Below are 25,795 nucleotides of genomic sequence, written 5' to 3'. Positions count from 1 at the left end.
TCCATCTCTGTCGTTCTGCTTTAGTATCTCTTGGACTCGAGCAGCCTTAACAGAGATTTAATTGCCCCAGTTGGTTTGAACCAAGAGGCATAACACAGCGGATTAGAAGCTTTTGAATTTTTCTCTACCAACGAACCGTCAAACTTAACCGATTCAGCTAAGAATTTATCTAGGCTCTGAAAAAGTGGTACATCAGCGTTCCACTTCTGTACTGAATATTGCACATTTTTGGATGGATGCACTCTTGGCAAGCTAAGAGAAAGCACGGCCATATTTTTTTCCTGACTTTAATTAATATTTTTCTCTTAAACGTAGCCAAACGTTTTTTTCCATCCCCCAAAAATGCATTTCCTCCCTATTTTTACTACATCCATTAATCAAATCCTTTTTAATTTTCATGCACAAACCGTTTGAAACATGTTTAAATAATAATGATGACGATAATGAGGTCTGAGTTAGGGGTTTTTATTGTACCTGGGTGGGCAGGGCTGAGTTTTGCAGTCCTGGAGGAGTCGTGGGGGTCGCCGAGAGCTCACACACAGGCTTTGGTCTGCTGCTTCTCTGGTCTGCTTGTTCAGGCAGATAACCACAGCCTCCTGCGCACCTGCGGTTAGAGAACACAGCAATGTCATGCTTGCTTTTTTGCAGACGCTGTAATTAAAAAGGAAGATTTTAGGGTCCAAAATACATTAAAACACTTTGGTTGCCTCAACTTGTGGATGCACTCTCAGAGTTTTCATGCAAAGTCATATTAAAAGTAATGTAACATAACTCCCTGAGTCTGCTTCTAATGTTGGGGACAATAACAGCGAAGCAGGAACTTCAAACACCATAGCAGTGTGATGGTCCACAGGAGCACAGCCCTCAGGGTGTGCATCGGACATCTGATACCGGAGTGTAATCATCCCCGAATGGGAGTTTGTTGAGTTTGGATGAGCGCATACGCAGACACTGACAAAAGCCCACACCCGTGTGCAGAAATTAAGTTACAAACGCACACACGCAGAGATTAAGGCAAACGCACATGAGGCAGGCACGCATGCTTGCATGTGTAGGTAGGAAGATTAAAGTGGGCCTCAATGCATGTTGGCAGGATATTTAAGAAAGTGGTCTCTGTCTGGCAAAGCATTTTCCCAGTGCCTTGAGCACTGGCGACGTATGACCTCTATGCCATCCGCTATCATTTAATATGATATGACTTGCATCTGCTCGAGGCATTTACTGGCGTCAGACATCCAGTGACAATAGTTTAAGGCTGGAGCACATCACATTTGTTTTAATGAATCAGCTGGGACGTACTTAGTGGCGCTCACGGAGTTGACTTGGTCTTCAAGACTTACTGTCAAATCAAGCTACATAACAGCACTTGTCTGCTGCTGATGTATTTACTCGCAGCATAATCTACAAATCTGCTCTGCGCGTTGGAGCCACCACAGGTGTACAGCTCCAGGGTTGGCACTGTCTCTGGATCCACCAGAGTGAAAATAAAAGGATGCGTAAACAGTGAAAGCTTCAGTAGAGAGCTAAACTGAAAATCCAAGTAGTATATTTAAAGAGATGCAAAAACGCAGCACAACTCAAATACCGATAAAGGACAGAAATACTCGCAATAAACTTTTCAGTGGGTCTCGCGTCACAGCAGAAATAAACTGACACGATTCAGCACGCAGTCTTCAGAGCATTTGAACTTTTGTACCTGATGAAGACTGTGCCAAAATGCGTAGGCGTATTTCTACAGCGATATCAGCCAAAAGTAGAAGAAAAAAAAATTAAATGTGAGCATATTTGTCCCTGATTCAGTTGGAAGTAAATTTTACATATTTTTGTGAAGCATATTAGAAAATGTTTTGAGATGGATTGCTATGAAATCTGCACATGGTCCCCCACAGGATGCAGAGCTGACTTGTGAGATCTCCTGAGTTTTTCTTCCAGGGCCACGATAAGGCTAATATTTTTGGTTTTAAAGGGAAACAGCATCAGAAGGATTGCAGAAAACAGTGATCGCAGACATGCTAACATGCTGACCTAAGACTGGAGATGTGGTAAATGTTACACCTGCTAAGCGCCAGCATATTTTTATTGTCACTGGGAGGGTGTCAGCATAGCTGCAGACACGAGTTAACTTTTCAACTCCCCAAATCTACTCTTTCAACTTCTCTCTCTTTACTTTCCCATGTCAGAGAGATCAATAAAGATCATACCTCCCCCACAACTCTCTGAGCACTCAGTAAAGCCCTCGTACTCCCAGTCGTGCAGTTCCTCTCTTTGCAGTGTCCTGCCCTTCTCCTCCTCTTCCTCCACCTCTTCCACTTCTTCACTTTCTCCTGCTTCACCCAAATCTACAGAGCAGGGACTGCTGTAGCAAGGCTGGCTGGTAGCAGGTTTGACCCCCTCGCATTCATCATCTGGCACGTCCACGATTGTCTGGGAGAAAGACAGCAGCACTTGGCACTTGACTGTCCGATGCTGGGTCCCAGCACCACATGTCCTGCTGCAGGGCTGCCAGGGACCGGGGATAAAGCTGGAGAGGAGAGCAAGCAACAGATGACTCAAGTGGAAAAGTATGAAAATTTTGATAAGGACTGTTTCCAAACCAAACCTGGACTGTTTGATAGCAAATCACAGTCGATTTTTTGTTTTTGTTTTGTTTTTGCTGTCTTTTTTAGTTTTCTCTGTAAACACATTGTATTCATTAGTGGCTGGGTTCTTAAACTCATTAAGCATTTATGAAATACAGTCAGTGCAGCGTGATTAATTGCACAGCTGTGAAACATTACGATCAGCTATTCTTGGATAAACAGCTTTCATGTGCATCCTTCCTCATCTTAAAAAATGGATGAGGGGAAGAAAAACCTGAAAGGCCCAGAGACTGAACTATCACTCCTTCAACAGAAATCAGAGAGGGTAAAAGATCAGAAAGTGTGATACAGAAAGGAGTTTGAAAGCGCTCTTCAGATTGAACTGATTCTATAACTTTGTTGAAAATGCACACAGAAATGCTTGAACAAAAGCTCTATATGACTCAGTGAGATTAAATCAAGTGATTTAGGAGATCATTCAAAGTGGTTCTTGTGCTCATTATGTCCTTGTGAAAACTCTGGATACTCACTTATTGATATATGGACATACAAAGACAGCATCTGTCCCACAACGTGCACCTGAGAGCAAATAAACGAGGCCTTCCTATTAACATCTTATATTACCAGTAAGCAAGTGCTCAGTTCTGTGACAGATGCACTGCTAAGCTGACAGCAGAGAGTGTCCGTCTGAGGGGACAGCCTCTCACTTTTACCCTTTGCAGTGCCTCAAACAAAGGAAATAAAATAATATATATCAGATAATTTATGGGTATTTTTCACCACAAGTTTCTTTACAGTTGATAGGAAAATACTCAAATTAAAACTGAGTCTTGGCCCTTTCGCGTGGTATCAATCATTTGGAGCGCAGAGCCTTAACAACAAAACACATGTCCAGCTGTCCAAATACTTACAGTGTGGACTGTAGCTTTTGGACAATAGCCTGATGTTTACAACACAGAGCAGCTGTCCTGTTTAGGTCTGAGCTCAACACTTCTGGTTCCTTTTTGGCAGACAGACTTTAAAGGACTTGCACATATGTCATATTGGAGGTGTTGAGTACATGCGAAAGTTTTTAAGACCAGAGGCACAGGTTGAACTGTGTTTCTAAATCACAGCTGTCATTGATCGAATGAGTAGCTGATAAGGATGGTCATTTGAGACATATGTGAAAGTAAAAAAACAAAACTACATCCATCAGAACCATCAGCTCTGCACAGTCATGAGCAGATGTGTGTGTGTGTGTGTGTGTGTGTGTGTGTGTGTGTGTGTGTGTGTGTGTGTGTGTGTGTGTGTGTGTGTGTGTGTGTGTGTGTGTGTGTCTGAATCAAGATGCAGTTTTTCATGTAGCAGATAGGTAGTGGCAAAGCTATTAGTCTTTTAAAATAGCTACATTTCCCCCCTAGATTAACGACTTCCATTTGCTAAACCTGAACACAAGAAGACACAAAGCGAGTGTATGACTTTATTTCAGTGCTTCCGTGTTGCGAGTGCTAGACGTTAAACTGAGTAATGTACCACGCCACTGTAATTACTTCAGTAATCAGGTTACTGTTACTTCAATTATCTGCACGACGGGCAGACAGACAGAAAGAAAAACACATTAAACATGCCGATCAGCTGATTTCAGTTTATGTGGAAAACGGTGGGATGGCCTACAATTTTTAAGGACATTTATTTTTATTGCACAAAAGGACATGTTTGCAGTGCTGAAGTGTCACCTGCGTCCAGTATAGAAACAACCGCATCATACTGCTAACAAAACATCGGGTCTTTGCAGACATCTGCGTAGACAGCATGCTAACACAAAGCTGCAGAACAACATAGAGTGGGTGTATGCTGACCCCAGCACGGCAGCCAGAGCCTGAGCTTCAGCAGGTGATAATGGCGTTGATTAGAAGTCAGGCTTGCAGCATGGGAGCCTCCATTGCTACGTGCTGAAGTTTCTAGAATCACAGTGATGACTGCTCTTAAGTCGCTTTTATTCTTGGTGGTTCGATCCCTGGCTGATCTAATATCCAGTCTGTATGCCTAAGTAGCCTTGGGCAAGATCCCGAATCCCAGGCTCTCAGATGCATTCAGTGGAATACGAAAGTTAGATAGGAATGATGTACCATTTACAATGTCAGAGAGAAGGGATCTCTTCAATAGGATCTGTGTGGGAGGACAGAAGCCACGCCCACCTGCTGCTAAAACCTTCTGCTTATGGCAGGGAGCCAATCAGAAAGAAGAACATGCAGTCAAATTCCTCTGCAATCACTTAGCAATGACAAGAAACGAGTGAACTACCTAAGTGAGCACTACAAATCTTTTGAGGTGAAAACAAAACGGTTTAAATCGGTAAAGTACATAATGTGCAAGTATAAGCACTGCTTCCTAACAGCGTTTGTGAACCTGACAAACTATCTTTATCTTTCCTTAATAAGCTCATAATGGTAGCAAAGCATATTTTGCATGGCAGCCTTCACCACTGTGCCGCATTCTTCCTTGGTTTAACAGTCTGACCGCAACACAAGAGGACCCTGCTGTTTTATAAGACGCCTCAATAAAGAGCTCATGATTAAGGCAAAGCTGGCTCTGTACAAGAGCTCAAGGACTCATTGTGTTACGGGCAAACAAATGAATCACCGGCAGTTAGACTTTGGAACAGGAACGACAAAGTCAACGAGCGAACCCACAGAAATGTTTATCTTCATGCGCCGTTAAAGTACATCTGTCAGTTCAAAAACGATCCCGATTTCATTCATGGAGGGAAACAACACATTTTTGTCACATCCGCCAAAGCCCCATGTTAATCGTATCAATTAAATATCCATCAGTGGAAATATTTTATTTACTCACGGTGAAAAAATGTTTTGGCTTGATTGGAGAACATATATGGGTTTAATTTTTCAAGCAGCCGCGCAGCGGTGGGTTTCGGCGCAGGCAACGGAGGTGCAATAAGTCTAGCACAGGAATTTCATTCTCTTTCCTCTCACATCTGTAACCTGGCCCCATATGGTGAGCAGATATTGTTGTTGGCTTGTGAATGACGGCATATTATAAACAGATATTTATGTGCTTTTTGAGGACAGACATGCTTTTTTTAATTTTTTGCAGCTGAGCAAAATCATATGTTTTGGCACTTCTCTCACTCCACAGATAAGTCAGAGTTACAGATGTTTTAAACTGGCTAACATGGTTGCTAATACAAGTCATGCAAGACACTGGGCAGAGTCCAAATATTGTGCATTTTCAGAAGGCGGCCATTATTAGCTAACTGATGTGTGGGACAAGAACATCTGGAACGTGTGAGAGCTTGCTGAGGTAATGCTGGTAGCCAGCGACTGTACATTCTTAAGGCTTTCCGAAAGATGTTTTGACTCTTCACCTTTAGTTTCCCTTCTTCCCTTCAATAGCCCCATACAACGTTTTATTAGTTCCATGCAGGTGACAAGAAACACTTTCAACCACCCTCAAATGTACCTTTAAGTGGACCTATTGTGCTTTTCCTTGGGTGATCATATTAAACAAAATAAAGTTCAAAATAAAGACGTCAGTCAGAGTGTGTGCAAATAATCCCCATGACACTGCTCAAGACAGGGGATGTCCCTAATTTAGGAATACATAAGAGAAGCCTCCTGTTCAAACTTTCTGTTTAAACTGGAAAACCAATCAGAGTGGAGTTGGCTCAAAGCAAGGGTTAAAGGAGCAAATAGTGCTTATTTAAGACCAAGGCAGCTAGTATGAAATAACTGGCAACAGGTCAGTAACATAACTGGGTATAATTGTAAAATTGTGAAGACTTTGAATAGCTCATCATCTATAGTGCATAATATCATCGAAAGATTCAGAGAATTTGGAGAAATCTCTGTGCGCATCAGACAAGTCCAAAAAATGATTATCTCTCAGTGTGCACAGCATTAAAAGAAGGCCTGAGTCTGTCACAGATATTACTGCATGAACTCAGGAACACTTCCAGAGATCACTGCGTGTGAACACCGTTCACTGTGCCATCTACACTTGCAGGTTAACACGCTGCATCATGCAAGGAAGAAACCATATATGAATATGATGTACAGGCGCCAACATCTTCTCTGGATGTGAAATTCTCCTTGGAAAACATGGACACCATTTCTACCAGACTAAAGAGGAGCAGGACCATCTGGCTTGTTATCAGCGCTCATTTCCAAAAGCTGTCCCAACCCACACAGCAAAATCGGTATAGCCCAGATCTGGCCCACACAATGTGCTTACACATGGCCCACATACCGCAAAGAATGACGGCCTTTTGGTGGCCCACACATGGGCCAGCACAAGGCCAGTTGCAGACACACTGGTGGTTATGTGCTGGCCCATGTGTGGATTACCTCTGGTAAACCTATGTAATATACAATAGTGCGAAAGTAACATGACAAAACTCTGTTCAGACAGTGAACTGACTGATTCTTATATAGCACTTTTCTACTCTAAACTGAATGCATACAAATTCACACTCTTGACATGCAGATTGGAGGAGCCAGGGATCGAACCACTAACCTTCCCATTAGTAGGTGACCTGTTCTACCTCCTGAGCTACAGCCATCCAGTGGTAAATATGAGCAAACCCTCACCAGGTTTTGGATAAAGTGTACACTCACAAACCTGTCAAACCTGCATTTGAAACGTTGGCTACCATAGCAGTGTAGTATTGCAACATGGCATTTGGGTCTTCTAACTAAAATAGGAGAATAGGAACATAAATAGTGCCATCATTGCCAGACCTGGCCCACATCTGGTTGACATACACCCTGCCATGACACCAGTCAGTCAGAAGTGCCAGCTTGATGCCGGATCCGGGGAAGACCTGTTTTCTATGGGCCTGGGGTACATAAACCAAACCATAATCGGGCCAGATGTGGCATGCCATCACATAAACAGTGCCATCTACACCAGACCTGGCCCATATCTGGAGGACATACCACTTACCATGCCAGAAGTCAGCCAGCAGTGCCAGCTTGACACCAGATCCGGGGCAGACCCGTCTGCTACATGGGAATATTTTTTTCAGATGCATTGCTGTCATCAAATTCAAAATGAGGAAATCTTTTGCATAACATGGTAGGTTTTCTCCATTTAAATATTTAGTGCATTTTCTACTGTGAATAAAATACAGTTTATGAGATTTGCAAATCAAAGCATTCTGTTTTTATTTACATTTTACGCAGAGTCTCTACTTTTTTGAAATTGGATTTGTAGTAAACGCTCCTGTTGGACTCCATGTTGATGGAAATTGCTGCTGACATGAACACAACCTTGATACTGTAGCCTTTACGTGCCAGTGCCGTGCTCTGTCTACTTCAATTTCACCTCCAGGTTAGTCCTAAGCTGCTGGTTGTTGAAACTGTGTAACTGGGATCTGACTTTTTGCTTTTTTAACCTTGAGGACCAAGAGTAATTTAATGCTGTAGATTTTCCCCTTCTTTTCCGGGTGATAAACTTTACTTTGTATAGCTTTAGCAGTTGCAGCTTTCCAGAATAGTAAAGTGCAGCAAGACCCAAACACCTGCAATGGTTTTAACAGGACTTGCACCTCTGACTGGTCCAAAGAGGCTTAGTGATGAAGGTCTCAAATGCTTTAAGAGTCAGAAAGACAGTTTAGCTTTTTGTTGTTGAGTGCTAGTACTCACGTTGGTTCCTCACCGGCTGTGACTTCCTCCTCAAGCTCTATGGCCTGCTTATGCCACACAGGTTTTGCCTCAACTGGTAGTGTATCTACAGGAAATGATGCAAAAATGAGGCTGAACAAAAGCGCCACTCTATATTTAAAACATGACAAAACGTGCAAAATCACCCACCTTTGGACTTGTAGCAGGGCACAGTCACCAGGCACTCCTCTTTGATGTGCGGTTTGGTGGTAGGGTTGCAGCCTCCGGCGTGCAGGCCACGGTGATCGATGCATAACACCACCCTGTAGCGCAGTCCCTGACCACAAGTCACTGTGCACTGGGGATGACAGGACATGCAGTCACAGATAGCAAGCATATCAACCTATTTTTCCATGTGTTAATTCCTAGTAATAGGCTTTTCTCATATTTGATAGAAAGTCTTTGACTCAAGGGAGGTACAGAAAGAGTCCTTCCAAAATCCCAGCAGCTCTCTGCTCGGGAGCGAACTTTGTCTATCCTCTGCCAAAACAAGCATTTTAAAGGCAGAGGGAGAATGTGCTAGATAAACAACATCCCAGGTTTTTAGGAGGCCACAAATCTGGCTCGCTACATTTCTATATGAGCCCATTCAACTGGTGAGGTAGAAAATTTCCCAGGAGGAAGATATATACAACATTTATGGTAGGATTGGTTAATGTAACAGCAGCTCTAAGAATTAAAGCAAAATAGCTAAGCTGACCAGGAGGGTTAGGTTGATCCAGATGCAGTGCCTTGATCATTTCAATGTGCAATGGTTCAGAAAGGAAATTTATTCAGAGGGATCACACTGGCTGCGGTGTCACTGGGTTTTTGTATGTTGCCCATTCGGAACACATCATATGTTTACAAGCCTCATAAATACACCACATACAAGACGTTACATGACAGAAGAATTTCAACAGTAGAAATGTTCACATACTGGTGACCACTCCTGTGCCAGCCAGGTGGGACAGTCAAATGTGTTGCAGGGCTGCAGGATAGCTGTTTTGGGAGAGTAAAGACACTTCCACTCCTCTGTGGGAGTGATGGTCCCCTGCATGTCCTCCTCCACACACGATACCAAGCGACTCTGGATGCCCCCGCCGCAAGAGGTGGAACAGGCCGTCCAGGGGCTGCTCTCCCATCTGACATCATGAAAGGTGACATCATAAAGTGACTGACGGTTATTAGCAGATGTCAGGATTTGTATTGTGTGCCTCTGTGTGTTACTAGGTAGTCGGGCATGTACCGAGGCAGGGGGTGGTATTGGTCATATGGCATAATTTCCTTGTAGCCGTCACTAAAAAGTCAGAAACAGTAAATTAGGGTTTGCTTTCACAAAAAGTCCAATTTAATCCTCTTTAAGTTCTGCTTTCCAACCTGTCCAGGCACAGCTCCATGTTGCACTCCTGCAGTTTGGGTTTGGGTTTGACATTCTCCGGGTAGTAATGGCAATACTGGTCTACAACCACCCGTCCGCTCCGTAGATCATAGCACTCTGCTGAGGTTAGCTGGTAACCTGCAGGCCAGCAAATATCAGAGACCATCAAGAGAGATCTAGTAGGACAACGATTCAATAGGCTTTTAATAAATATCTGTGAATTAAACGGATCCTGTTTTTAAACCAAACCTGCTATCGGTCGAGTGAAAATGCTGCAGGCTGCTATTGTGATTTTCAAAATGCTGCTTACCTCCACCGCACGTGACGGAGCACGGGAAAAAGTCGGTCTCTCTCCAGCGGTGGATGATGGGCTGGTAGTAGATGTACTGGACCACGCTGTCTGTACCACCCGTAAACTGCACCTACAGAAACGTTGTTCAGATATAATCAGCATTTCTTGTCATCACTATCAGTGTAGCGGGTGACTGCAGTATTTACACTGCACGGCTCACACTTTCCTTCTCATTAGACAGATTAAAAAACAGATTTTTTTAAAGATAGTGTATCAAACTAAGAGGCAAAGAGAGACTCATCCTGGGCTTCTTGGGGTGTTAATTGAACTTTGTTGTAGCCATGACAACCTAATAGGGCTGCTATATAGAATCAAATAATTTGTTAAAACTGACTTTGCGTCCACAGAATTTTAATTAATTGATTTATTTATTTAGCCTTAGTTTTTAGTGATTAGCTTTTTTTCTTAACACTTTCCTGATTTAAAAAAAAGACCTTATTGATTAAAAATGAATATGGAAGTGCCAAACAAACTGCACTGCAGTTCCTGTAATCACTGACTGAGGCTGGTTCCAGTAGTGAGCTAAATTACACAGATGGCCCTCTGTATGGTGAAAAGTCCAGCTTTAAAAGAGAAATAGAGATGTTTACAGCTTCCCTTTGGAAGCTTTGGTCTCAAGAAAATAATATTCACCCTGCAATACTTCACTTTAATTCACTTTAATTATTGAAACAACAAACTGCCGTTTCTCATTGAAACTGATGTCGTTCTGTAGAAATTTTGCTTTATGTACTGTGTTGGAATTACCAAACAAGGGAAGCACTAAAAAAAGAAAATATGGGACTAACCAGTGTCTCACCCTACTCGGGCTCCTAGCATGTATGAACATCCTAAGTGACTTTTTTCTTGAATTATTCTCAAGATAATTTAGAAACTTGACCTACGTTTCGTTTTGTAATCATGTTGTACAATGACATTGCCCATGTTTATCTGCAAGACACAAGGCTCCATGTGGAGAAGGCTCTATAAACGCAACATGCTCAAAGAATTTGGCCTTTGGAAACCTAAAGTGTACATATCTGCACAGCTACTAGCTAAAATATTATAATGAAATCCTCTTAAGAGACAAAATAATTCATAAACTGCTGGATCAGAGGAAACATTTTCTTAGAGCTCTGCTTTAATAAAATAAAGAATAAAGGCTGTTTTAATAGATTAAGAATTAGAACAGTCCTTATTTTAACAGAGTAATAGAACACAATAATAGAATAAGTACGTCCATGTCTGTCCGTGTTTTATTAGCCTTTTATTTCATTTGCTTTGAAAAAAAGCCCAAAGACGCATTTTAGCAGCAGCACGTATAAATCAGACTTGACGACCGCTCTTTCGTATTCATGTATTTACTGTGGAAAGACTGTCTGGCAACTTTTTAATGTGATTTTCCATTTGTCCAAACCTTTTTCCAGCGGAGTGATATGAGCTGGCTGTCCGCCTCGTGACAGATTCGAAAATTATCCATTTAAAGCTTCTCAGATTTCGTTCTCGACAGTTCCTTGTTATTGTCCCATCCCGACTTGTGTTTATGAGGGAGGAAGTTTTCGCAGGCTCGTGGCTGTATAACCTTTAACGCCCACTCACTTGCCCTAGTCTGGGAATTTGTGCTCACATGTGGGCCTGAAGCAGAAAAACACGTCACAGCCACTGTGGCACGTCACTGCTCGTTGTATTAACTAGGCTTATGCGCTGTTATGTAATAACACATTTCTAATCAGATTTTTTGGAGTTATTCAAAGTTTGAGACTTTACCGTGAGTCAAGTACAAGTTTCAGTAAGCGGCACTTACACCACAGAGGAGCGGTGAGGAGCTCGGAGGCTCTGAATGTTTGTGCTACTGTGTGAATGCATGGCACACAGCTCAAACACATTTTCAAAGTGAACAATTGCACAAAAAGAATTGTTTGAATTTCACATTTAAAAGAGTCACACTCAAATATCTTTAAAACACATGAAATCAAAGCTGCTTTAAACTTTGCTGCTGTGAGACGTTCACCAGGAGTTCATGCGAAAAAAATAAAAACTGGCCGCACCACTTTCAGGAGATTGCATGACAAAAACAACAGTTTTGACTCAAACTGCACCAAAGACACCAAAAAGGGAATGAGGGTGATTGATTTGCAAGCACGCAGGTCTGCTGAGGCGCTGCTGGTTTTAACTTCCTGTGAAGAAAGTCAGAGAGGTGACCCGTTTATCTCCCCGGAATTTCTAAAATTATTATTATTATTATTTTCTTTTCTTTTCTTTTTGCTTTCAGTGGTGCTTTTGTCCACTTGATGAATTACCATTCGGTTTTGGTGCCTGAGAAAATTTACATTAACATTTAACAAGTAGTGCAGTGAGCTGACTGGAACAATTTTGCATTAAAGAAACCAATGCAGAGCCTGTTCTAGAAAACATATCTGCAGAAAATCATGGCAAGTTTTCAAAGAGGACATCTACAAGGATGGATTTACTGATTGCAGAACAGGGCAATTGTGGTTTGCAGCTTTCTTCTGACGACTTCTTCGAATATAAATCAACTAAAGCAAGCGTGTGGCTGGGAGGGTGATGACATTTTGTATTAGTAGTAATTTGTGTCGGGTCCTCGTTTTTTCATGCAGATTCAAAGACCTGTTTGAGGGTCAAAACTTGGGTTTTGAAGCTAAAGTTTAGGCTGGGGCTTGTATAAATATGCTGGTTAAACTTAACAGTAAGGAATGCATTGATGTTAATGAATGTTCTCACAAAGACAGCCAAATATGTCACACCCTGTTTCACCTTGGTAATACAAAACAATATTTAGAGAAAATATGAGATCTGTCCTTCCTCAGGTCCCCGGCAAGACACCCGTCAAGCCTGAAGTAGAACAGATGGACAATTCGGAAATTTCTCAAATTTTTAACAAGATGATGACAAATACTGGCTGCTGTAGCCTGAAAGAAAAAGAGATGTGCATTAATGTCAGCGCTTACTTTGACTGTGAAGTCAGCTCCGAGTGGGCCAGTGATTCTCAGGACTTCTTTATCTGAAAGTTTCTGGTAGTCCACGGTGGTGTTCTCTATGTAGTACTGCCCGGGTCTATCCAAGACCAGTTCATCTCTTACCCCCTGTAGAGTCTTACTCTCCATGTCTGAAGGTAAAAAAACAAACAATTAAAGTCTCAATATGTGCAAAGAGAAGACAAACAGGTGTGGCCACTGCCTGCCACAAAATCTTTCTTTTAATTTTTACATTTTTTTTATATTTTATGAGTAAAGTTCTTAAGTTCTGGAGCTGTGATTAAAATGTTGATCACAGACCCTTCAGTCAGACCCAGCGACACACAAAGAGCTCAGACTGGGTGCTGTGGTCACTCTATCACTGTGATGAGGCTAACGTAGCCAGCATGCTTTCCCCTCACTGACCTCACTTTATCCCTGTCTATACAGGATCTTGTGTAACTTCAGTGTTGATGCTTAAAGAAAATAAAAAATACAGAGATACATGGGAACAAGTGGTGACCACCAGGCAACACATGGTTACAATCAAGATGCCGGAGGGCAAAATGGATAGGGCGGGTGGAAATATCTAATGAAAAAGCTGTCCATTCAGAAGATGATCTGGAAACTAGCCACTGAGCAAAGGACAGGCACAGAGGTGAAACATTTGTTATCCATTTGATCCGGTGAGGATTTGATGCCAGGACTTTGACATCAGTGAATTTCCCTGGAAGCCTTATGTCTTCTCAGAGCCAGAGCAAAGGGAAGAAACACGTATCTCTTCTGGTTAGTCTGCTCTGGGCTACTTTTAAAACGAGTCTTTATTAGAGAGGCCAAAATGTAATATCTTTTGGAAATCAGAGTAAAAGATCGATCATAGATTGCTATTAGTGTGAAACATTCATTTCAAGGCCTGCCAAGTACGATCTTCTGTTTTCTGTTATGAAAATGTCACCACCGTGTCTGTTTCACTGTTTTTGCATCGGAGCATGCTAAAAACATAACACGCCGTGCAGAAAAGTCAGAGCGGTGCGGTGAACTCATGTTCAGTGTGTAGTATTTGACAAATGAAAGAGCACTGCCAAACACAGAGATCATGCTCAGCTGTTTTGGATGGAAGGGCACCCTGGACCTACCAGGACTTACACAAGTGATCCGGGCCTTTCAGGATCAGACGCACGTGACGACTCTTGTAAGGGATGGTGACCACTGTGTCCTCAGCTTGAACAAAAACAAAGAAACAGTACCAATCACTACATCAATATATGACACAAATGCTAAAAACGAGCGACTTATGACTCAGACACGCTAGAGTAGAAAAAGGATGGCAACCTTCTTGTGACTAGGAAAAGTTGGTGGTTGCAATTCATTTCAAAATAGTGCAATCAGTTGCAGCAACTAGCTAGTCGCTCAGACGTGCAACACTTTCAGCCTCGAGGTGATTGAGGAGGTCCCATGGTGAGATGCAACTTGTCTCCAAACAGTTGCAGTCTGACTGGAATTGATTGCAGTCACTCTCAGACAGAAAGTTTAGAAAATATCTGCTGTCTAGTTTATATACGTAGACAGATTGTCAAGATACTGCAATCAATCTAGGCTGGTCTGCAACAAATCCAGAAGTTGCAGTAACAGAAGTTACTCTGAAGACGGCGTCTGACTGCGAGCGGTCACAGACATGGTTCCCATCTTCAAAGCAGCTATTTTAAAGGCATGGAGGCAGGTATCCCAAGCTGTGTGCCCTGCTGATTGGGCTTAGTTATAACTCTTGTTTATAGTCTGTGTGGTGAACAAGTATATCTGCTCGAGGACCTCTTTAGCTCAGCAATTACTTCTTTATTTAATAAAAATTGTAAAAAAGAGTAGCAATTCTTTACTTTTTCCTGAAGAATGCTGGGATTTGTAGTGTCCCCGCACAAGCCTGCAGGACGAGCCATCTCCATTGCAGACTCCACAGTTGTCCTCGGTCGCAGTGCTTCCAAGCTCATGATCACAACCTACAATCTGGAAAACACAGGAAGCACGAAAAACTTTGAGACATCACAAATGACACGCACAGTCACCTCACTTTTAGAGCCTGAAAGACCTTCTACCTTCTTAGTTTTGAGGACAAGATAGCAGGGAAGATTTTCTGCAACAACACAAAAGTAAAGAGAAAGGATATGATATCATGAAGCACTCCAGCTGGTTCTGTTGGAGCTTCAGTACCATTTAAGTGTTACCATGAAGCGATTCAAACAACCCTCTGGTCTCCTCAATATTCATTCATTGAATTACTAAGACGCCATCCATAGTTGAATGGTGGATATTTCGTTTTGCAGTTTCTGTCAGCAAGACAAAACCAAAAACCGCAATATCATTCCAAGCATTGTAAGGGAGACACTTCTGAGTCTCTGCAGACACGATGCCCTGGGACATAATTCCATTCAACCCCAGAAAATGCATTGCAAAATATTTCCTGGGCTGTCAGTCAAACGCTAAATCTAAAGGAATACTCATTGGATATTCATTTGTAAAGCAGATGTCGTGATGCTAGTGCTGTAAGGTAGTCCACTGTGGTCCTCTTGAGATTTACGTCTTAGCTTTTGCTCCCAAATGCATGATATTGAAATTTGAATATTGAAAAAAATTGCGTACCAGTGTTGACAGGAGTACTGTACTGCGACAACATTAGAACCACTGGTCTAATACTGTGTAGGCTCCCCTTATTCCACAAACAGCTTTAGCCCATCAAAGTCTCTGAGGCTACTGCGGTATCAGACACACTGACAGCACATCGTTTAAAGACGGGGGCCTCGGCGGACTTGTTGGACTTGTTTTTCCAGGACATCCCACAAATGTTCACTCGAATTAAGATCTGGGGAAGTTCACACCTTGATCCTAAACCTATTTGAGAGTATTGTTGCAGGGGTGTAGTGGTCTGTGAAAATGTTTAAGCAGATTGTACATGTCAAAGTAATGCCACATGAATACCAGGACCCAAGGTTGCCAATCAAAGAGCTGCACAGAGCATCACACTGACTTCACTTGCCTTACTAGCTTAATCTAAACTTTTTACAACACACTGGGATATATTTACTTTGGAAGATCAACTTTTCAGTTATTTTTAAGGTGAGCTGATCTTAAATATAAGGATTTGCTTAGTTTACTGAAAAAAAGAAGTTTTTATATGCAAGTCCCACAAGATGTACATCTTGGCTTCAAAAATTAAAAGAAATAAACCAAAATTCTTGATGACTTCAAAGCAATTGAGGTTCATGACATGGTTACTGACCTGGCAGATACCACTGATGCACATGTCCAAAGACTCTGTGTAACAGCGTGTCCCATCCAGCACCTTGGGCGCCAGCTCCACCACAAGGCCTGAGCCCTTGGCTTTGCATTTGAGAGCACACGGGTTGTCTGGATCGTTGTATACCGGCAGCCACTCGTGGTACTGGTCCTGGTATTGCTCATCTGCGTGAGCTGAACACTGCTGGGCACGGAAATCACCGGCATCTGAAGGGCAATCCTGAGGGACATTAAAACATATTTAAAAATATTTTACATTCTTGAAAAAGGCAGGGCGAATGAAGTCTTGCATCTCTAAATGTGTATGTGGGAAGAAGACTGCTGCATGAAATTAGCAGAATAAATGGAAACAGAAGAAGTTTGATGCAACTTCTTACTTTCTCTCAAACAGCAAGATCCCAAATCACTGAATTAGCTGTGTCGACATCCACGACACAAAGATGAGTGGGTTCAACTTACCACATTGCTGCATGTGCGATATTTGATATTCTGTCCTTCGCAGGTCCTACAGAAGGAAAAAAAATGAAACCATGGGTAAATAGGCCGTGGGAGAGAATGATAAAACAAACCATAACATGAACCAGTCATCATCATCTGAAGGAGCTGGTGTTATATCCAGTGACTCTTCCCTCATTATTCATATTGAAAATTATAGCGCTGATGTGGCAACCCATGAACATAAGTCTGTGGTGCGTTTGCAAAGCTTTAACAGCGTATTTCACACAAAGTAACTGTGCATAATTATCCAGTGGCACGCTGAAGATGACAAATGAAGCTGATAAAAACTGCAGTTCCTGAAATGACCACTTGAGGGTGGCTCACAAAGCATTTAAAAGACTGGAATAAAGCCCAACGACACAGTAGAAATAAACATTAACAGCCTTCATAAACAATTGTACAGGGCTACATTGTTTAAAATTGTTATCATTGAGACTTAAAGTTATCAAAGTTCTGAGCACGACTGCTTTGACTGAAAGGCAAGAACAGCAGCAGAGTGGCCAAGTAGTCTCTAGCTATCTGTTAGTGAACTGGACCACTGTTTGTGGCATTGGTGCCTTTTGAAGAACTTCAATGCAATTATTTGATGAATAATTTAACTTTCTGTGCTGCTAACTGTACTTACAACCTGCCCAGCTGGTTGTTGTTTGTGGATTTCCAGCACTTGCTGCATTAGATTGCACTGTGATGGACAAATTCTGCAAAACGCATAAAACTGTGTTATTTCTTTACCTTTTGCATTTTCATTTATTGGCTACTATATATGCCGATATAGATATAACAGCAAATAGCTATTATTTCCCCTGCAGTCAGGCTCTAGTTCAGTTTCCACACTCGACATATGTTCCTCCATTCTCTGCGATATGAATAATCTTTATAGACAATTTGACTTCAAGCTTATTACTTGTAAAAGAAAATCTCAAAAATCTAAAGCTTTAACACGAGTTTCACAACATTTAAAAATAGGAGCCCCATTTTCTCTGTGTGTCTGAAAAAATGCAAAGCTGCACGCAGTAGTAACACAGACAGAGTAAAGCCCTCCAGCCTGCGTCTGCTGAACAGATTGGAGCAGTTTGGATCACGACTCCCTGCATGACAGTCTGCTTTGTCTCTGCCCAAATTATCGAGCTAACCACTTATTGAAAATGAGGATTTCTTTGTGCTTTGATGCAGAGTGATGATAAACCATTGATGGTGACTATGATAGGGCAATTATCAAAGACCCCAGTGGAAACTAATCAAATGGTATTCTTTTGGGAAGTTAAGAGGAATTCCAGTGTCACTGGCCCTTAGCTAATCTGGAATCATGATTGGAGACGTCACTGACTTTGGACTCAGCAGTGAACGAAGGCTTAAGGTTTTTTACAATGTTATTCCAGAGAATGGAGGGAGTGGATGTGGACCATGTGGCATGGCAAGAACATTAGAACCTGTGACGAATCCAGACGGTCCCCTCTGCCAAATCAAACAGTAGGCCATGGGGCCTGAACCCCTAACAAGAGACTTTCAAAGACCAAGAGTTGAGAGACAGGTAGCTAAGATCTGGATCAGCGTGGAAACTCACACTGGGACAAACAATATATAAACGAGACATAAAGAGGCAAAGGGAATAAAATGAATTTCCCTTTTCATTTCCTTTTGATTTTAGAAGCTCTAAAGTGGAGGCTAAGCAGACGTAGGGCCAGGACATGGGATTCATCATGGCGTCATCATAGGTTAGGGAAAAATAACTCGGTTGAAATATCAGAAGTCTTGGAGCACATAAAACATAACTCACAAACTGTGACCCCAAACACAAAAAGACAACTACAGAGAGTGCGCTCATTAGTTAACTGCACGAGACTCAACAAAGACTAAAAGTACCATCTATAGCATTAAACAGAAAAAAGGAAAATCTACTGTAACCATAAAAAAATTGGGCTAGTATTGGATACGCAGTAAAATTCATCCGGCCCATAATGTCCATATATATGTCATCAACTCTTCTCGCAAGATTGAAAGTAATTGCACGCAGGGCTCCAAAACCCATGCCACAATATTGATACACTTGAGGCATGTGGGCACACAAAAATGTAGCTGATTTGCTAACGCCTAAAATATGCTCAAGCTATGAGCTCTGCTATTGATCAGTTTAGGAAAGCTAAGAGTTTACTGTTTATCTCAGGAGGATAACGAGAAGCTGAAAAAGATGGAACAAAGAGCATAACAGAGGCCAGAGTATCATGAGATTAGGCAAAAATATTGCAGTTGTCAGTGAAATTAATCATGATATATTTTGTCTTTTTATTCATTTGTAGGGCAGAGCTGTAGGTCTACTACTGTTAGGAATATTACTAAAAAGGATGGAGGTGTTAATAACACAGCATGGACCACACAGAGTGATTCCCAAGGCTGTAAAAGAGACATAATCTTGGTTGCTAGGCCAACCTTAATTTCACATTTCATTGCCCTGGAGAAATTTCACTTTCACCCACTTTTGCCTTTAAAAAGTTGCGGCATGCCTTCACAGCCTAATGTCACTTCATGTCACCCACTGTATAATTTCAGTACATACGTGACCGCATTGCTACAGGAAACATCTCCTGCCTACAGTTGTTGATATTTACTTCCCATTGGTGTCATGGTGACAAACGACACAGTCAAATTCTTTGTGAATTTCTTCTAAACAAAGCTGAGGTTGGATCTTTCTTTTTTTCTTTTTAATAACATGTACAGATTAATATTTTCCTGCCTAGTGCTTCATTAATATTGGAGCAGCACTTTTTCTTGCCATGACATCTAATCCATATGTTCACACTTGGATCCAACCAGCTATGCTGCTGTTAATAAAGAAGCCGGCGATCAAGTGCAGTAACTTGTGTGGATAGAAGTAATGAAGGCCAGGCAATCTGCGGATAGTCTGTACTTCTGCACATGCCCTTTCGAGAGGTTAACTAACTCTGGTGTGTTTTGCAGTAGCAATAAGTGCCCTGTATGTGCGTGTGCGCATTAAAAAGTCAGAGAGTTGGAATGGTATTGGTTTGGAGGGTGTTGCAGACCTAATTCCAGCTCCCTTTTCCAAAGAGTCACACACACACACACACACACACACACACACACACACACACACACACACACACACACACACACACACACACACACACACACACATACACAAGGGGCCTTGTGCTATGCTTTTTAATGATGCCGTTTGATCTGCTACCCGAGGCCAGGCTACGACTCCCTCATTCCCACGCAAGAGCAGGGTGAGGTGGGACAAGGTGGAACGAAGCCTCCTACCATTTGCTCAAGAGCTCCATACATTATGGCAACTGCCAGAGTTGGTAAACAAACCTGCCTGGACTTAGAGGAGGCGGAGAATGTACATCAACACATACACACGCTGCCTATGTCCCGTATGAAGCTCAAGCCCCAAACACCTCTTAACAAGTCAATTACTCCTGAGGTTTGTCTGACCAAAATATTCTGGGCAGGCAAAGAGAAGTGGTTGCTCCAGAGATCGTGAAATGAACTCCTCAAAGAGACATTGACCTCAATGTTTACAGTGCAGTACACGGGGGGTGGGGGGTGGGGGCCCTCTGGCACTTGTATGCTGCTCAGTCTTTTTGTCTAGTGCCAGTGCAGATGGATTCATGGTTGCAGACATATGAGAGCCTTTCACAGTACCTCGGTTGTGACCTCAAGAATGATGTGAGCTGTTCTGGCAGTTTGATCCTAGACTATTGCACTGTTTCATGATCTGAGTGACTAGTCCTGTCACTAGGGGTGCTACCTCTGCAGCCAGCAGCAAACGTCACTGGTTACCTTGAGTTGAGCAGCAGTATATTCTGGGAACTGTAAAACAGAGGAATGCAAGTGAAGTCACCCTGCAGCTATTTCCCAGCCTATAAATGTGACAACATTTCTAAGGAAAATGTACTGTCTCCCTTCTTATGTCCATTTTTCCCACTTGTTCCTTAAATTTGTTTATAATTGACCACTTTACCCAATGCACTCGGTCCCTGAGCTTTAATCTTGGAGCACTGTGGGTTAGCTTGAAACCTTACCGACCAGGTGACTCTGGCACAAGGATTAAGAGGTTCCTGATATAAGCCTGAGATGATGAGCAGTGGGAATCCATCCAATGCGGGACTCCGTGTTTGCACAGCCCAAATTCTGTCACATAAAACACTTATTAAAAGCGGCATGTAGTTTCGCAAGAGTCACTGATTGTTCTGCTCTGATCTGTGAGGAAACATGTTGGGGTCATTACTGAAATTCAGATTCCAAATGTCAATGATGAATTCAAGATTTTGGCTCACATGGCTGTCTAGACGGGTCCATAGTGGATCCACTCAGGGATCTTTAACAGTCATGTGTATTTTGAGCACTCCACTTACAACCCAAGGGAATGGAGGATTTGATTTGTGGGATTTACTCACACTATTAAAACCCCTGCCTAAACCTAAAAGCAATGATGTTGCATTTTGATGGAAATCCGTCCAACTTCAGTCAGGACTTTCTACTTTAGAAAAGGGGATTAGCTCAGATCACGTTTGAACACACGCTAACAAATTGCCGGTGGGATGTTTCCATTTTTCTGAGGGTCACTGAGGTTCTAACTTTCAATTTACAGCAAATGCTCTCCTGCTGTGATGTAGTCATCATTTAATGACTGCGCTATAAACTCAACAGTTACATCAGGCCACTGATTTTTGTTTTAAAAAGGCTCTTTATGCCCCTGCTTCTCATAATGATTGTTTTTTCTGGAATTTTTTCTGCATCCGAGATTTTTAGACCTGATATCAGTACAGTGTAAATGCTGCCCAAAGGATTGTAAAAATAAAATAATCCTCATTTGTCTTTTAGCTTCTCTCCCTTTAAGAGGTTTTTGGCTGCTTGGCTGCCTCTTACAAATTAGATGACCATATTAGGATATCCGCTCTCTCTGATGTCAGCAAGAGCCATTATTTGGAAAAAACACCTGAAACTGAGCTTCTAGAGGAGCCTTAAGTTGAACTTTTGGCTAATATGAAGTAGTAAATACACTGACCCCATTATTTAACACCCACCCACAACTATAATATTTACCTCAATGACAGAAATAAGGAAAAGCAGTTTAGCATGTTAACTTCTAGTAATGTCTGCAAGAATGTGAGCAATCTCTAATCTTTATTACTCCATCATCAATATTTTTACGTGTGCGGCTTCTCCTTCTGAAAAGTCTGATGTTGCAGGAGACGTTAACCTTGCAAATGTTAATCTTACTCTATGAAGAGAACCAGACCAGCTCTCCCGACACTGTTGCATGTTCTCTCACAGGTTACCTCTGTGAGGCTTTTGGGTCTTACTTGGAACTGAGGCATCGTCTGAGGGAGTAGGAGGCTCCTCCGCCACATGTACGAGAGCATTCACTCCAGGAACCCCAGGCGTCCCAAAGCGTGTCTCTGTCCTCTTCTGATCGGGCCGTACGAGAACTCTACACACCAGAAGAAGAGACGTTAATATGCAGTGTTTTGGACACTCTGATAACAGGCGTCTGCTGTTATCAGCCTTCATCAGCTCTACAGAAGCTGAGATAAAATAAACTGATCACTGAAGCTCACTGTCATCTTTATATTGGACTCTTTGACCTTATGACTTAGCAAAGATCTCCCATCATTACAGAAAGCAGCTCTTTAGCCAAGTGAGTTGTGGCTTCCTGCAGCCATTCCTTAAATTGAGGAGCTTAAAAAAACCTAAAAACTACAATAAAAGTGCACATGACAGGAAAAGAGAGGCAGTAAGTGTCACAGGCTGGGTCTCTGACCCAGCGCTCTGAGTTCATGTTTGTATTTGTCTCATTTTGTTATGTGATTTAGTTTGTGTTATTTCCTATCTGCCTTTAGTTTAGGCAGTTATTGTTCCTGGGTTTTCTATGTTTTGGGGTTTTGTATTTATTCATCACATATTAGGTCTGTTAAGTTGTGTTGTCATGTTTTAGTTTTAGTATTTCCTGTTTTATTCTGACAATGTCATGTGTTCTTTGTTTATTGTATTTAGCTTTCCTCTCCTGGTCCTGTCATTAGGTTTATGTCTGTCAGCTGTTTCCCCCATGTGTCTCCACCTCCCCTGATCACCTCATGTATGTATTTAAGCCCTTTGTTTTCTGCATGCCATTGTCAGGTCGTCTGCTCATCCATGTCTCATCCCCAGGTACCCATGTCAGTTCACTATGGTTAAGCTTTTTCATGTTTTGTTATTAGTTCACCCAGTTTAGGTTATTGTTTAGTTTTCACCGATGCCCGATTATTTTTACCCTCATTGCTAGCCTCAATAAACGGCTTGTTTTGTTTATCCACACTACGTTTTGGTCTGCGTTTGAGTCCTCCTCTGCAACACATACGGTCTGCCCCAGCCAGACCGTGACAGTAAGAGGAAGTAATCACGAGTTCTTGACTTCTGGCCCTTTTGCGTATTTAAAATGTCTGAGTCATGCATTAAAGTTTGAAATATTAGTCCTTGCTTAAGGCTCGGGCCACACTCGTGTGCCTCTCTCTGTTAATTGCATTGTGCTGTATTTGGCAGCGGAGACGGGAATATTACTGCGCCACCCAAAATCAATATTATGAGAAGCTAAATTTTACAACTACAAGGACAGTGTGCGTCTCGGATGTAGGGTGACAGCCAAAAAAAATTAAGATCCTCGCTATCTCAGCTCCTGTTTACCTCATAAAGTCTTTGGTATTTTCCAAGTGGACTAACTCGCCATGCTCGTAGGGAAAGGTTTATTTATAATGCCGCTGCTGTCAGGCAATATGGCAATATCTATTGTTGTGTTTAAGTCAAGATAGTTTTCCTCTGCTTCACTTTTCTCAATGCCCTTTCCAGAGCTGACTGAATGAAGCAATAGAGAGCTGCATTTTCTGAATACCGGGCTCAGATTAGGTGAAAAGGGAAACAGATTGTTTTTGCTATCTAGAACAAGGACTCAGTGAAGGTATTCTACTTAAAACCTGCCAGTGAGACTGAGGTAAAGGAAAAAACTGGTCCTGTACCTGTTTAATGGATGACAACTTGGAAAAGTAAAAAAAAAAAAAAGACTTGGAACTTGGAACCAACACTGGGACAAATCGTCCACCTCCTGTGGCAACAGGAATGTGGCTCAGTAGACCGAAGCGCAAACACAGTCAATAAAGTAACCTGCCAATCTTCCAAGGCGGTTTGGGAGTGTTCAATGGGAGCAGATGAATACAAGAGAAAAACTATCATTTTTTTAAACCACTCAGTCTTCATAATGCTGCTGGACCATGAAAGACTTCTTTTCCTAACATTGCAGAAATGCTGCTATTGTGTGCTCTGGACAGCGTCGCACAATAGGGACTTTTACACCGTGAGGCGGCAGTTTGTGTCTGCACATCCAACAGAGTTTTTGACAGTGATTTAAAATTTCCAGCTCTTGCAGATTAGGCATGAAATGTGAGCCCTAAACAAGCTCATTTACCCAGAAGCCGCTGAACATTAGGGGTGGGGTGTGTTCAGAAAATGAATTTGCACCTACTGGGCAGTTTACAGTGAAGATCCAGGCTTGCGTTTGAAGTAGAATGCTTTAAGATAGAAAGGTTTTTTTAGGGGAAAGCCAGTTCATGCTGACCTCTTTACCCCCTTTTTCCTCCCTCGAACAGCATGGCAGTGCACTTCAAATACAGAGATGAATGGATCGTGCAAAGAAAAACAGTAACAATGCAATAATAGGGCTCCGATTATTTTCCTTGGGTCATGGGAGGAAAAACACCCATGCTGTACAGTCCTGAGAGGGGATGGCGGGTTCACGTTATTAAAAGTGCGTGGGGACTGATATAAATGGCTGTCAGTGCTGATGACGCCTGAGGAACAGCAGAGAGGAATGGCAAAACCTAAACACAGCCAGCGGAACATACAGCCAAACATATCGGCAGCGGCGCTACTTTCTGCACGGGCCAACTATTTCAATGTTTGGATCCCGGTAAATAAACACAGGCTGCGCTCTGGGCAGCCGGTTAGTGCACCACCTTAATTCTCCTTTGAAAAGCAATCAGTGAATTTTGCACTCAATTACGACTGAGGCTGTGTGTTGCAAAGCCAAGAGTGCTCGAGGCGCAGAGAGGCTTGCGAAGAAAGAGGAGTGGAAGTAGATGAAGGATGAAGGGATGGAGATGAAGAGGTTGTTTGGCTCGCTGCGCTGCTATTGTTCTCAATGAAAGCGGAGGAAGACAAGGCTCCGCTAGCTGGACGGCTGTCCTGCTGGGATTTGGAGCCAATAATCAAACGGCTCAGATATCTACTCTTCCTTAACCCTCCATCACTGCACGTCCCACCGCTTCTGCTATGATCTATCGCGCTTCTTATTTCATTTGAGCGTTCATGCACCCATAACTGACTCATAATGCTTCCTAAAACTCTTTGCAAAAGCACCTTTGCAAACACAAACTATTATTTGCTCACTGGTGCTCATACTGTGAAAAAAAAAAACAGAGCAAATACACGAGGGTGACAACCGCAAGGCCTTTGTTTTTCCACAAGGTAAAAAAGCGGAAATGAGCATATGATTAAAGATCACTTAACTCCACGTTATGAGTTATTCTGATGGACGGATTCTATTTAAGTCACCTGTCAGCAGCTGAGACTAAAAACACTTTTCCCGAAGATGGAAAACTCCTGAAAAAAGGGAAAAAGAAACCCGACTCTGGTGCCTTCTTTTGCAGACTGTGTCAATACGACGGCCTTTGCAGTTGGCAAAGACACATGATATTTGCACATCTGCTAAATCCCTTGTCATGTGGCCAGCACTGCGCAGCACAGTACTGTACTCACGGTCATGCTGTGAGGAAGGCACTGTAATGTAACAGTGAGCCTGCAGCTCGCTGACCTCCGCATGCACAAGTCCTTTTTTCATGGCTTAGGTTAAAAAACATAATAATATAATAAGACAATGCTGCAGGACTGCTGTAGCTGACCTGGCAAAGCTACTGTTGAGAAGACTCCAGGATGTGGAGAGTGCACTGCTTACTTCAAAATACACACACATACAAGCATAAACACTCAAATAGATGCTTTTAGAGGACATTAATAACCAAAGACAAAATAAAAACTTTAAAATGCAA

The 25,795-nt window shown here is 42.3% G+C and overlaps 1 protein-coding gene across 5 annotated transcripts in view; it reads right to left on the bottom strand.

Annotated features, from left to right (window-relative positions):
- The window catches only part of LOC308393281 (ADAMTS-like protein 1), a 102,911-nt gene that overhangs the window by 10,769 nt on the left and 66,347 nt on the right, over positions 1–25,795 (bottom strand). For 4 of the 5 annotated variants that reach the window (XM_080876925.1, XM_080876926.1, XM_080876929.1 and 1 more), the window contains 14 exons: positions 22,025–22,152; positions 16,656–16,701; positions 16,180–16,416; positions 14,783–14,909; positions 14,055–14,129; positions 12,903–13,060; positions 9,913–10,024; positions 9,602–9,740; positions 9,471–9,521; positions 9,162–9,366; positions 8,393–8,540; positions 8,225–8,309; positions 2,202–2,521; positions 475–604 (listed from right to left, as the gene is read on the bottom strand). In XM_080876925.1, the coding sequence (XP_080733051.1) occupies positions 475–604; positions 2,202–2,521; positions 8,225–8,309; positions 8,393–8,540; positions 9,162–9,366; positions 9,471–9,521; positions 9,602–9,740; positions 9,913–10,024; positions 12,903–13,060; positions 14,055–14,129; positions 14,783–14,909; positions 16,180–16,416; positions 16,656–16,701; positions 22,025–22,152 (1,961 nt within the window). Of the gene's footprint in view, positions 1–474; positions 605–2,201; positions 2,522–8,224; positions 8,310–8,392; positions 8,541–9,161; positions 9,367–9,470; positions 9,522–9,601; positions 9,741–9,912; positions 10,025–12,902; positions 13,061–14,044; positions 14,130–14,782; positions 14,910–16,179; positions 16,417–16,655; positions 16,702–22,024; positions 22,153–25,795 lie in introns of those variants that run through there. The other variant, XM_080876928.1, reaches the window with a different exon arrangement.

The sequence above is a fragment of the Rhamphochromis sp. 'chilingali' genome (genome assembly GCF_963969265.1).
Source record: "Rhamphochromis sp. 'chilingali' genome assembly, chromosome: 1".
Taxonomy (NCBI): domain Eukaryota; kingdom Metazoa; phylum Chordata; class Actinopteri; order Cichliformes; family Cichlidae; genus Rhamphochromis; species Rhamphochromis sp. 'chilingali'.
Note: the sequence above shows the minus strand (reverse complement) of the source record. Positions and strands in the feature narration are given on the sequence as shown.